The sequence below is a fragment of the Carassius carassius genome, chromosome 13, assembly GCF_963082965.1.
Source record: "Carassius carassius chromosome 13, fCarCar2.1, whole genome shotgun sequence".
NCBI lineage: Eukaryota > Metazoa > Chordata > Actinopteri > Cypriniformes > Cyprinidae > Carassius > Carassius carassius.
Genome location: NC_081767.1, coordinates 25968739 through 25982318, shown reverse-complemented (window position 1 = coordinate 25982318; position 13580 = coordinate 25968739). Strand labels below are relative to the sequence as shown.

General features: G+C 37.3%; 1 protein-coding gene across 1 annotated transcript in view; it reads left to right on the top strand.

Moving 5' to 3' along the window:
- Positions 1–13580, top strand: part of LOC132156224 (inositol 1,4,5-trisphosphate receptor type 2-like) — a 92011-nt gene that overhangs the window by 24207 nt on the left and 54224 nt on the right. Inside the window, exons 11-35 of the mRNA XM_059565133.1 lie at positions 1521–1669; positions 2132–2231; positions 2314–2477; positions 2602–2743; positions 2831–2989; positions 3068–3240; positions 3824–3943; positions 4084–4251; positions 4388–4639; positions 4748–4895; positions 6325–6472; positions 6594–6781; positions 6896–7001; positions 7111–7162; positions 8597–8765; positions 8888–9055; positions 9569–9658; positions 9760–9873; positions 10363–10485; positions 10598–10798; positions 11084–11326; positions 12039–12164; positions 12322–12447; positions 12599–12719; positions 13219–13397. Of these exons, the coding sequence (XP_059421116.1) occupies positions 1521–1669; positions 2132–2231; positions 2314–2477; positions 2602–2743; positions 2831–2989; positions 3068–3240; positions 3824–3943; positions 4084–4251; positions 4388–4639; positions 4748–4895; positions 6325–6472; positions 6594–6781; positions 6896–7001; positions 7111–7162; positions 8597–8765; positions 8888–9055; positions 9569–9658; positions 9760–9873; positions 10363–10485; positions 10598–10798; positions 11084–11326; positions 12039–12164; positions 12322–12447; positions 12599–12719; positions 13219–13397 (3729 nt within the window). The remainder of the gene's footprint in view (positions 1–1520; positions 1670–2131; positions 2232–2313; positions 2478–2601; positions 2744–2830; positions 2990–3067; positions 3241–3823; positions 3944–4083; positions 4252–4387; positions 4640–4747; positions 4896–6324; positions 6473–6593; positions 6782–6895; positions 7002–7110; positions 7163–8596; positions 8766–8887; positions 9056–9568; positions 9659–9759; positions 9874–10362; positions 10486–10597; positions 10799–11083; positions 11327–12038; positions 12165–12321; positions 12448–12598; positions 12720–13218; positions 13398–13580) is intronic.

Sequence of the window (13580 nt, the reverse complement as noted above, 5' to 3'; positions counted from 1 at the left end):
ACATAATGTCTGAATCTGGGGGTGCCCCGTGAGAGTCGGGCAGACGTGCTGTCTGCTTCAGTGGAGGAGTGAGTCAGAGGAGCTGCAGAGAGTCAGAGCAGAGGAGAATTTATAATGCTGCTCTCCAAATAGCCTTCCATCAAAAAGCTCTGGTGAAAACGGTCTGTACCACAGATGCAGTCCTGCATAATATCCTCACTGTTAGATGACCTCTGAGTTTTTCTCTGGATTTTTTCTTTTTTCAAGATCTACTTGAGTTGTGGCCATTGTATAAACTGCAGGTTCAATGTTGTCGAAACAGTTTTCACTTTTTTAAAAACAAGCAAAAATGTTTTTACAGTAGCACACTACCAATGGACTGAAAAAATGTAAAACACTTTTAATGAAGTAGAGTCACAAGACATAAAGATTGTAAGTTTCAACATGAGATAAGGTTGCTCAAATTGCTTGCAATCTTGTCTGGTCATATGCAAACTTTGAATCCTGTAATAGCTTATATTGGCTATTATAATGTAAGCTATTATAAAAATAATAGCTTACATTGGAACTGCATTAATGTAAATAGATTTTTTTTATTTATTTAATTGTATTATTCAGTGAAGACAGTTTTTGTTATTTTAGTATTATTGAGATGCTGTTATAGGTATTGTTTAAATTAGTTTTTATGTTTTCCTTGTTTATTAATTCCATTTAGTTGTTTGTCATTTCTGTCAGTTTTTGTATGCATGTATAGCTGTGTATTATTTTGTTAATTTTTATTTCAGTTTTTTTGGTATTTCAGTTAAAATGAGAAATGTGTCCTTGGCAACTGGCTAAAATATAAAATATTTTTCATATTTTATTTTAGCTGCGTTATTGTTGATTAAAGTGAAAAACTGGTTTTAATAAAAAGTTTTTTTAAAAGTAATTACACTGGTTTGAGGTCTCACCATGAATATTTTAATGTAAAAAAAATAAACAAAAGAATAGACAAAATACATACAGTAACCCATAAGTTCAAATTAGAATATGTGACCCTGGACCACAAAATCTTATCGTCTTATTTCGCTGAGGAATATTTTTAGCAATAGCCAAAAAAAATTGTATGGGTGAAAATTATGGATTTTTCTTTTATGCCAAAAATCATTAGGATGTTAAGTAAAGATCATGTTCCATGAAGATATTTTATCAATTTCATAATCTAAATATATCAAAACATAATTTTTGTTTAGTAATATGCCTTGCTAAGAATTAATTTGGACAACTTCAAAAAAAAATGTTCTCCGTATTTAGATTTTTTTGCACCATCAGATTCCAGTTTCAAACAGTTGTATCTCGGCCAAATATCATCTGATCCTAATAAATCATACATCGCTGGAACGTTTATTTATTCAGCTTCCAAACTGACACTTAAGACTGGTTTTGTGGTCCAGGGTCACATATTTAAAACCAATACATCCAGACTCCGTTGTGCTACATTGTCATATGTGGGTTGTTTTGTACCAATATGACCTTTGTCTGTCTCTCTGTGCAAACCTCAGACCAACACAGGCACTTTGTACTCTAAAAAGAAGTGGCAGGCTGACAAGATCCCATACACCCTTGCGTCAGTGCCCCATGGCAATGACATGGCCTCTCTTTTTGAACTGGATGCCACCACCTTACAGCGGGCAGACTGCCTGGTTCCCAGGTTAGTTCCTATACACCAAAATGACTTTTAATAATGGAAACCATGAAATTATAAGGAAAACACTTACATTTAGATGTTTAGCAAAATCTCTTTTATCCATTATCTGAAATGGTGCAAGCAATCTACCCTAAAGAGGCAATCCATATAAGCACCAAAATTGGCAGGCTAAGAGATGTAGGTGTGAAAATGAGTATTAATTGTAGAACAAGTCCTTCCAATGAATTCAAGTGCTCACAAAGCCTTTTAGGGCAACCATTTAGATTTAGATTTAGACTTTTTTATCCATTTTAAACCATTTGTCCAGATTAGTTTTTATTCAAGTCCCCATTAGTTGCTGTCGATGGATAGGAGTCCACACAATGCCACATGTACTTTTGAGTAATTCCTGCAGCTGAAAAATTAGTATGTTGCTAAGAAGGTCATGGGTTCGATTCTTTTAAAGCATGTACCTTCCTTTTTTAGGAATTCCTATGTAAGACTCAGGAACTTGTGCACAAACACTTGGGTGACCAGTACTAACATTCCCATTGATGTTGAGGAGGAACGACCCGTTATGCTCAAGGTGGATTTTTCCTTCTATTTTTACATGAAGAAAAACTTCTTGTCAATGAAAGCTCATGTAATTTCTCTGTTTATTCAAATAGATCGGCACCTGCCAGTTGAAGGAGGACAAGGAGGCTTTTTCCATTAATTCTGTCCCCATATCAGAGGTCCGAGATTTGGACTTTGCCAACGATGCCAACAAGGTCCTGGAGATATACGTGCGAATATTGCCCATCAACAATTTAGCAGCAGCAAACGAACGCAGGTATATGTCCCTGAAGTCATTTGAAGTTGTTAAGGTGTGGTAACAGCATTGTCAACTGTCTATAGAGATGTATGAAGCTCAGATCACACAGAAAATGTACTTAATCCTACGTTTCTATGTTTAGGTTTGTTATTAAACTTTTGGAGGATCTGATCTTCTTTGTGTGCGATGTGCCGAACAACGGACAGGACGTGTTGTCTGTGGTCATTTCGAACCCCAACAGAGAGAGGCAGAAACTCATGAGAGAGCAGAACATCTTGGCACAGGTTTGCTCAAACAGTAATCTCAAGTTGATCCTTTTAGAGTCATAGATTCAGGGGCAGATTTCTGATTGTAATTTTCAATGTTTACAGATCTTTGGAATTCTTAAAGCCCCATTTTCTGATACTAAAGACTCGTTCATGCCGAAGCTGGAAGATATGGGAGAGCAGCGGAACGCTTTGTTTAAGTACATGCTTCAGTTATGTTATAGAATCCTGCGCCATTCCCAACAAGATTACCGCAAGAACCAGGCAAGGAACATCTTCAATTACCAGTTCTAATTATTAGGGTTGTCCATTAGACTAATACACGGATCCTCTTTCTCACAGGAGTACATAGCCAAGAATTTTTCGGTCATGCAGGCTCAAATCGGCTATGAGATCCTGGCTGAAGACACAATCACTGCTCTCCTGCACAACAACCGCAAGCTGTTAGAAAAACACATCACTGCACGTGAGATTGAGACCTTTGTCAAACTTCTGCGCAGGAACCGAGAACCCAGGTCTGACTCAGAGTTTTAGTCATCAACACAAATGTTTGGCACTAACCAGTTTGTCCTATTAGAATCGTTTTGTTGCAATTTAAAATAGTATTTTTGTTTTTATATTTAAAAATATAATGAATTACTGTAATGGTCGGAGCCGTATTTTCAGCAGTTGTTACTTCAGACTGCATTGTCACATGATCCTTCAGAAATCATTCTGATATGTTGATTTTTATTTATTTTCATTAATTTTTTAATCAGTGTTGAAAATAGTTGTGCTGCTTAATATATTTTTCTGGAAACAGTGATACTTTTTTCTCAGGATTCTGTGATTAATAGGAAGTTAAAAGAAACAGCATGTATTTGAAACAAATCTTTTGTGACAATTTAAAAGTCTTGACTGTATGTTACTTTAATGCATTCTTGCTGAATAAAAGTATTAATTACTTTTTTTTTTTTTTAAGAAAGAAATGTTACTGATACTTTTGAACAGTAGCGTGCATTCAGATTTGATTCTTGCTTTTGATACAAGTGCTGCTTTCACATTGGTTAGTGGTAGTCTCAAAGTTAATTGTGTATTTTATTTTGCCTTTTTCCCCAGGTTTCTTGATTATTTGTCTGACCTTTGCGTCTCCAACAAAACAGCCATTCCTGTTACTCAGGAGCTCATTTGCAAATTCATGCTGAACCCCACCAACGCAGACATCCTCATTCAGACCAAGTGAGATCTGTTCTGTGCTGCCTGCTGAGACTAGCTGTATAACAATGACTCAGAATTATGGGATAAAACTCTAATAATGAATGACAAGATCATTTTGCATTTATGTTGATATATATATGACTTGTGTTGTGTTTTCTTAGACTGATCCCTCACACAGAGACCTCTCTGGAGTCGTCTTTAATCATGGAGGATGGCGATGATGAAGAGGTGTGGCTATACTGGATTGACATCAACAAAGAGCCTGATGGGATGTCAATCCGCCAACTGGCCAGGACAGACAAGTTCATTGACATCATCACCTACTACAGGTGAGAGTTCAATCGCATCTTTGTAAGATATTGTGTTTTATTTTATTTTCGATTTTATTTGATCATTTCAATCTTCTAAGCAGGTTCTTTGGTTCATTTTAAATTGAACTACATATGAATGTCTATCCATTCTCAGGTGTCAACTCAATCTTTTTGCTAAAATGTGCCTGGACCGGCAGTATCTGGCCATCAATCAGATTTCCAATCAGCTGCCAGTAGATCTAATCCTGCGCTGCATGTTTGATGACTACCTGCCTTACAACCTTCGTGCCTCGTTTTGTCGTTTAATGCTGCACATGCATGTGGACCGCGACCCGCAGGAGGCCGTTGTGCCCGTTCGCTATGCACGGCTCTGGACTGAGATACCTTCCAAGATCTCTGTCAATGAGTAAGATGGAAAGAACTCTTTGTCACTGGTGCTTGTAGTATTATGTGGCTTTATTTATGAAACTGCTTTGTGTTGTTCAGTTTGTCTGAATGTACGTTTGGTGAACAGGTATGATTATGAGTTCAGAGACACATCCAGAGAGGAGATGAAGAGAAAGTTTGCCCCTACTATGCATTTTGTGGATGAATATCTCCAAGATGTGGTCAGTCAGCCTGATCCCTTTGGAGACAGAGAGAAGAATGAACTGACCCTTGAGGTGAGAAGATGTTTGGTTCCATTAACGGTTCTCACACATGCAATCTTCCATCAATGTGGACAGAACGCCATGAATACTCTGAAATACTCTGACATTGTTTCCTGCTCTACTATTCAGCCAACACTACTAATGAATTTACAGTGTGAAAAATAAAGCCTGACCAGGGTAGCCAGTACCAGAACATAGGACTCTTATAAGCTTTATTATTTAAATTTTTTTGTGATTCAGATTTATTCATATAGTGTAGCTAGTGTAGTCATTGAATCACTGTAGTTGTGAGTTGATTATTTTTAGTAAATTAAAATCATAGCATAGCCAGTGTAGTCCAATTCCCAAAATTTTTTTTTAGTCAATCAAATCTATCCTTGCAGCAAAAACAGTGCAGTCCGGTTCCTGAACAAATGATTCTTATAAGCTGTTTTTTTTTTTTTTTTTTTGTGTGAATCAAATCTATTGATAGAGTGTGACTGTTGTTGTGCACTGCTACCTGAACAAATGATTCTAAGGAGTAGGTTCTGTTTAGTGAATCAAAAACACAGCACAAACAGTGTAGCCTGATTGCCAAATTAATTTGATAATTCAGATCTATCCATGCAGCACGAAAGGAGTGATCCAACTGATTCCCCAAAAAATGACTTGGTTCTTTGTAGAGAATCAGAATCATACAGTGCAAACAGTGTAGTTCAATTCCCAATCCTATGATTCTTAGAGTATAAGCTGTTTTTTTTTTTTAGTATATCAAATTCATCCATACTATGTGACTGCTGTGATCCAATTGAATTGTGAACGAGTGGTTCTATTTGGTTAATCAAAACATACAGAACAACCAGTGTAGTCTGATTACTGATTATTGACCCTTAACCATCCTGCACAAAATATATAGTCACATTCTTGAACCAATCACCATGATCAGCTTCTTATTAATGAATCATATCCATCTTTTAATCGTGACTGGTGTAGTCCAAACAATTCCTGAGTGAATGACTCAAAAGATTTGGTTCTATTTAGTAAATAAAAAAACAAGACGACAAGTGTGACTGATTCCCAAAATGAATGACCCTTAAAAGCTATATTTTAGTGAATCAGTTTCATCCATACAGCCTGACTGGTATAGTCCAACCAATTCCTGAGTAAATGACTCTATTAATAAATCAAAAATAAAGCACACCCAGTGTTGTCCAATTCCAAAAGGATGTCTATTATGAGTCATTTTTGCACCAAGCGTGTAGTCAGTTTTTTTTGTGAATCAGTCACATGGAGCTTGTAACTCACTAATGTTGTACTTCATGCTTGTGTGCATGTTTTTTTTTTTGTGTTCGTGTGCCAGGTTTGATGTTTTTCCTGAGTGTATTATGTGATGTGTCCAGAGGACAGAGCAGATTGGCTGCATTAGCAAAGATTGGCTTTTTTCTGTCTGTTACTCTAACAGGTGGTGCACCTGGGACGTAACCTGGTCTACTTTGGCTTCTACAGCTTTAAAGACCTGCTGTGCCTCACGCGCACCCTGCTGGCCATCCTGGACATTGTCCAACCCACTTCCACATTTATGTTCAAACTCAACAAGGGCCCTGAGGGAGGTGAGACCCCATTTTAAAGCTGTCTGTTTTCCCTCCAGTAATGCTTCTTCAGTGTTTGTTTTACAAGATAATAGCTGCTTGTCCATGAGGCAGTGTAACACTTGAGGCTGTGTTTGTGTAGGTAATAATGTCATGCGTACCATCCATGGTGTGGGTGAGATGGTGTCTCAGATGGTTCTAAGCAGAGGCTTGATGATGCCCCACTGTCTCCCTGATGCTCAGCCAATCCACGGAAAGCAAATCTGTCTCTCTGACACAGAGAACGTCATGGTGATGGACACCAAACTCAGGATTATTGAGATTCTGCAGGTGATGCCCTTATAGACTCTTGCATGTCTAGTCCAATGAACTAAATTTATCAGTTATACAACACCAAATTCAAGTGTTGAAGAAGTTTTGAAGATTGTTCTTTTCTGTTTATAGTTCATTCTGAATGTGCAGCTTGATTACCGCATCACCTATCTGCTGTCTATCTATAAAAAAGAGTTTGGTGACCAGACTTCGGACCCTGAACCTCTTGTCATGACTGGTGAGAGTTTCCTGACATATAGTAATATAAATTAATTCCCAACCACACCATGCAGTTGATTATGTGGGTATGTTTGTGTATGTTTTAATATTGCTGTGGTACCTTCCAGAGCCAAACATTGAAGAGATTGCGGAGAAAGCAGAGAATATGTTTTCTGGAAGGTGAGTAATGATTTCTTGAAAAATTATTATAATTTTTTTTGTGTGTTTAAATATGTGATGTTCGAATCAGCACTGATACTATGTATCAGTATCATATTTAGTATCAGTCAGGCTGTCGATACAATAATATTGTGAAATAATGTTCAAATTAGGAATAACGTTTGGAATAATGTTTTCTATTTTAATATATTTTACAATCTGATTTATTTATAAGATGGCAAAGCTAAATTCTAAGCACCATTACTCCAGTCTTCAGTGTCACATGATCCTTCAGAAATCATTCTATGATAAAATATGCTAAATAACATTTCTTATTATTAATATTGAAAGAAGTTGTTCTACTTAATATTTTTGTGGAAATCGTTATGCCTTTTTTTTTACAATAAAAAGCAGTATGCTGTCTACTTGTCAAATACTTAAAGGGATAGCTCACCCAAAAATGAAAATTAGCCCATAAATTACTTTCCTTGCAGTCATCCAAGGTGAATATGACTTTCTTCTTTCATACAAATCCAGTCAGAGTTATTTTAAAAATTGTCTTTGATCAGCAGGTGTTGCACTGCATCGGTTCATGAGAAGTTTAATAAAAAGCACATCCATTAGAAAAATGAACAAAGGCCTTCTGTAGCGAATTGATGCATTTTTTTTTTTTTTTTTACAAAAAATATCCATATTCAAAACGTAATAATCACTTTCATCTAGCTTGCATTCAAACTTGAGCAGTTCTGGAAAATGACGTATGAGGTCAGCATTGTGCATACGGCGGTGAGTCTCGTAAAAAAAGAAAGTTTGTTAACATGCAAAGGAAGCAAGGTTTCTTTACTTCAGCAAATGAAAACCAGTCTCTTCTTGGCTTAAATCGAAATCCTCCAACATTCTTCTTTACAAGTCCTCATTTAGTACTTCTAATTAGTAGTAGCATGCGCATCTAATTAGGCGCATGCGCAAAGCATAGACCTCTAACGTCATCCACCCGGAACTGCTTCTGTTTACAACAGTGCACACAAGCTAGACTAAAGTGACTATTAACGTTTTGAATATTTATATTTTTCTTACAAAAACGCATCGATTCACTAGAGGAGGCCTTTGTTCACCCACAGGAGCTGTGTGAGACACTTTTTTTTTTTTTTAAATGGATGAGCTTTTTATTAAACTTCTCATGAACCGATGCAGTGCAACACCTGCTGAGTTCAAACAGCTTGAAGATCAAAGACAATTTTTAAAATGACTCCTACTGAATTCATCTGAAAGAAGGAAGTAATATACACCTAGGATGACTTCTTGTCAAAGTCAAAACAAATAACAATATGAACAAACGTGACTGTTAATTTATAATCAAATCACCATCAGGTACTGTAGCTGTAAACAAAGCCCACTTTTTCTGTTATGACTGCCTTCATTTTTGAATGGGATCTTGTGTTGTTGTGTTCACAGTGCTAAGGAGAGGAGCTCGGTGGACCTCGATGATGAAGGCGGTCAGACGTTTCTGCGGGTGCTTATTCACCTTATCATGCAGGACTACCCTCCACTGGTCTCCGGCTCTCTTCAGCTCATCTTCAAACACTTCAGCCAGAGATCCGAAGTTCTGCAGGCCTTTAAACAGGTCTCACTCTCACTCATACTATTGACTGCTTATCAATGTATAGAGACTGGCTCTGGTTTTTAAATGGTCTGTTTAAATGATAGACCAACATATTTGGAAATTAATTATGGTTTGTTTTGCAGGTCCAGTTGCTGGTTTCTAAAGAGGATGTGAAGAACTATAAGGAGATTAAGGCAAGCCTGGACCAGCTACGTCTGACAGTGGAAAAGTCTGAGCTGTGGGTCGAGAAGAGCGGAGGTTATGGCAATGAAGACAATGCTGAGAATCAAAACAAAGAGCAGAATTTGGAGGTGTGAACCTGCAAGCATATTGTTAAATTATAATGCAGCAGATTTACTGTTTTGCTAATAATAAGAGATTTACCAATCATATATTATATAAATGGTGATAAAATCATATTACTCATATTAGTAATAAAATAATTATAACGCACATAATGCTCTTATCCTTGCAGTTTAATAAAAAGAAATATATATATATATATATATATATATATATATATATATATATATATATATATATATATATATATATATATATGTGTATGTGTATGTGTGTGTGTGTGTGTGTGTGTATACAATAGTAATGACAAAAGCACATAACAAAATTACTACAACTTTAAATTGAAAACAAAAATGTAAAAAGCTCACTATAATAGTCATCGATAAATAACATTATACTGAAGCATAAATAAGAGTTATGTTCTGTTATGAGAGACAAACAAAAATAATCTGTATGAGTATTGGTCATAGAAAAGCATTATGAGTGGTATTACCTGACTGAGTGTAATTTCTGGTTTACAGGAAGCAGGTATCTTGAGCCCAGTGCAGGATGGGAGCAGTAAGCCTCAAATAGACAGCAACAAAGCCAACAACTACAAAATTGTCAAAGAGGTGGGAACTTTTTCACTAAATGTTCCTTAGCTCTAAAGCTGAAAAATTTCCAAGACAGAAATGAGTATAAAACTTGTGATTTTGTGCCTGATATTACGTAGATCCTGCAGAGTCTCAGTGATCCCTACTCTCCCAGTAAGAAGAAGCAGAGACTTCTGAAGAACATGGGAGCTCACACTGTAGTGCTGGACCTCCTCCAGATCCCATATGAGAAGGTGAGTGGATGTTAGTTTAATGCTTATATAATCAGTTCAGTATTTTGTAGATTCCACAGCCAGGCACTAGTGACGTTTGTTAATTTTTTTTTTCAAAGAGCTTTAATAATTTTGTGGGGAAGTTGTGGCCTAATGGTTAGAGAGTCGGACTCCCAATCGAAAGGTTGTGAGGTTGTGATCTCTCCACCTTCAATACCACGACTTAGGTGCCCTTGAGCAAGGCATCGAACCCCCAACTGCTCCCCGGGCGCCGCAGCATAAATGGCTGCCCACTGCTACGGGTGTGTGTTCACAGTGTGTGTGTGTGTGTTCACTGCTCTGTGTGTGTGCATTTCGGATGGGTTAAATGCAGAGCACAAATTCTGAGTATGAGTCACCTTACTTGGCTGAATGTCACTTCACTTCATCATAAATCATAACCTTATCATATGGTGCCGTAAAATTAATCTAATTTTAATTTCAGCCAATCTCTTGCTGCTCTATCTTTAGGGGGACGAAAAGATGGATGAGATCATGACTCTAGCCCACACTTTCCTTCAGTACTTCTGCAGAGATAATCCTCAGAACCAGGCGCTGGTGCACAAACACCTCAACCTATTCCTTACACCTGGGGTGTGTTTCAACTGAGGACGCTGTTAATGAGCATTACATGTCCTTGCTATTAATACTAGATTATTTGGAATTCTGTTGATATTTTATCTGATTCTCTCTTTGCTTCTTTCAGCTTCTGGAGGCAAAAACCATGTGCGACATCTTCAGAAACAACTACAACTTGTGCAATGAGATCAGCGACCGCGTGGTGCAACACTTTGTGCGCTGCATCGTGACCCACGGCCGTCACGTGCAGTACCTGAGCTTCCTCCAAACCATTGTGAAAGCTGATGGCAAATACGTGAAGGAATGTCAATGCAAAGTCATGAATGAGGTGAGAAGGATACATTCAAATTGAATGCATGATAGAGATATGTGCACTTCAGGTTCAAAGCCAATCATGTGTTAATATTTTTACACATTTCTTTTTAATAATTAATAATATATTTAAAATATATTTTATTGTAGTTATCAATTATTCAATCATTTTGAAAATATTTTAGTACTTGTTCTTTTATCATTCTCCTCTAATAATCCATATAGACTTCCATTCACAGAAGAGTAGCTTTATATGTGTTTGTAGAGCTAAATCACACACTGTGTTTGTTTTGGACCGTAGCTGGTGAACGGAGGAGAAGACGTGTTGGTTTTCTACAATGACCGTGCCTCCTTCCCTGTTCTGCAAAACATGATGTCATCTGAGAAAGATGAGAACGATGCTCTAAATTACCACATCAATCTGGTGGAACTGCTGGCAGCCTGCACCGAGGGCAAGAACGTTGATACAGAGCTCAAGTGCAACTCACTTCTGCCGCTTGATGATATTGTTGAAGTGGTCACGTACAAGGGCTGTATTCCAAAGGTGATGGAACATTAACCGTACCTGAATGTTCTCTTGAAAAGCTCACCATGGCATATTTGAAAACTTTTAAGTTATCAAATGAAATTTGTCTAATAGTTGAGAACTAACATTTTTGCTTACACCAGTGGTTCTCAAACCTGTCCTGGAGTACCTCCTGCCCTGCACATTTTGTATGTCTCCCTCAATTATAACACCTGAGTCAACTCATTAGCTCATTAGTGGAGACTGCAAGAGCTGAAGTGGGTGTGTCAGATATAGGGAGACATCCAAAACGTGCAGTGCTGGAGGTACTTCATGGAGAGGTTTGAGAACCCCCTGTCTTACACTATTACAGTGCATCAGGAGTTAAAAGTGAACTCTCAAGAACATGTACAGTATTGATCCTTTTGCAAAAAATAGATGTTGAAAATGTGAAACGGTGATGGTGTCAGATGGAAAGACCATAATATTTTGATTTACAGTAGACAAAATACAGTATTGTTCAAAAGTTTGGGGTCAGTATTTTTTTTAAGAAATAAATGCTTTTGTTCTCCAAGGACGTGCTAAATTTATCATAGTTGACAGTAAAGACATTTAGAATGTAACAAAAGATTTTTATCTACATTAATTCTGTTCTAAAGTACTTATGCTAAGTAAAAATTTGATTAAACCCATAGACCTTTTATATGTGACATCAGGTAGCCTTTTTTAATATCACTTTTATATCTTGCAGGTAAAAATAGCATACATAAATTTCGTGAATCACTGCTATGTGGACACTGAGGTGGAGATGAAGGAGATCTACACCAGCAATCACATTTGGAAACTCTTCGACAATTTCCTTGAAGACATGAATAAGGTGGGAACTCTCGCTTTCCCTCCCTCGCAATACTGAGGCATAATACACAGGCTTAAAGAGCTGTTTAGATCATCTGTGACTGATTTCTGCCTGCTATGTGGGTGCTAAGCATCCTGAACTGATGTTGTTGTTGTTGTTGTTGTTGTTGTTGTTGTAGGTGTCCAGCTCCACAGACAAGAAGCCTGCTGATACATTCCTCGAAAAATACATCACTGATACCATCATGGCCATCGTCAAGGGCTTATTCGACTCCCAGTTCTCTGTCAGCAACTCAAACCTGCAGGTAGAGCGAGAAAGTTCACTTCATGAGCACCTCACCTCGTCTCAGTCTGACTTGAAGAGGGGACGTATTTCTCTCCCTAAGCTCTATGAATCAGTCACATTAATGTTGCTTTTTACTAGTTGAGAGTGAGATATTTATATCTCTTCATCAGGCCCATCAAACAACTTTCACTGATCTGATGAAGGCTGCCTGCAAACTCTGCAGCTGCACCTGGCTCAACTCCCTGCAGAAGGCTAACATCGAGGGTTGCATCAAAACACTAGCTGACGTCGGTAAGTTACACATCTGGCAGTGAGTATAATGGCGCCATTAACCATAATGCTAGTTAATCTTTATTAAAACGTTTTTAAATATTGACCATCCTCCTTCAGATTTCAATAATGTTGCAATGGGCACTTAAAGAAAAAAAATTAATAATGAAAGATATTCCAATAATTAAAGAGCAAGAAATAAATCATTAAAAATGAAAAAATTCATAGACCCATAGCAGGATAGATATTAGATCAAAAAAGTTAAATAAATTAGGCCAAATAGACTTTTCATGCTCGAAATTGTCATTTTAAACCCTAGAATAAGAAACCACTGGACTTCGACAACTGTTGCATCCGGTTAGACCGTCTGTCTGAAAATTTAAATGTCCCCAAAAATAGAAGGAAAATACAGAAGAGTGTTTGTCATCAGTGTTTGAGATTCTTAACATGTTTAACATGCTAAAATCTAAGAGAATGCATAAAGATTACAAATGCATTTCCTCCCTCTAAATATGTGTAGCTAAGAGCCGGGCCATCTCCATTCCAGTGGACCTGGACGGTCTGATCAGTACCCTGTTGGTAAAGACACACTCTAGCATGGTGCAGCGCGCCATGAAAGACTGGAAGCTGTCAGCCCGCGGCCGAACCCGCAAAGAGCCCTTAGGGGCCCATGATTACAAGATCATTGAGAAACTACAGGTAACATTACATTTAAATTAATATGTTATTCGCATTCACAGTTGTAGGTTTGTCACTGAATCAGAATTAAGTACCAAATTTTCTGAAATATAAGTTGCTTTTTTATTATCTGAAGTGTGCTGTGACTTCTATAATGCGATTAAGATCAAGCATTTTTATATTCATGTCGAATGAGATAACTAA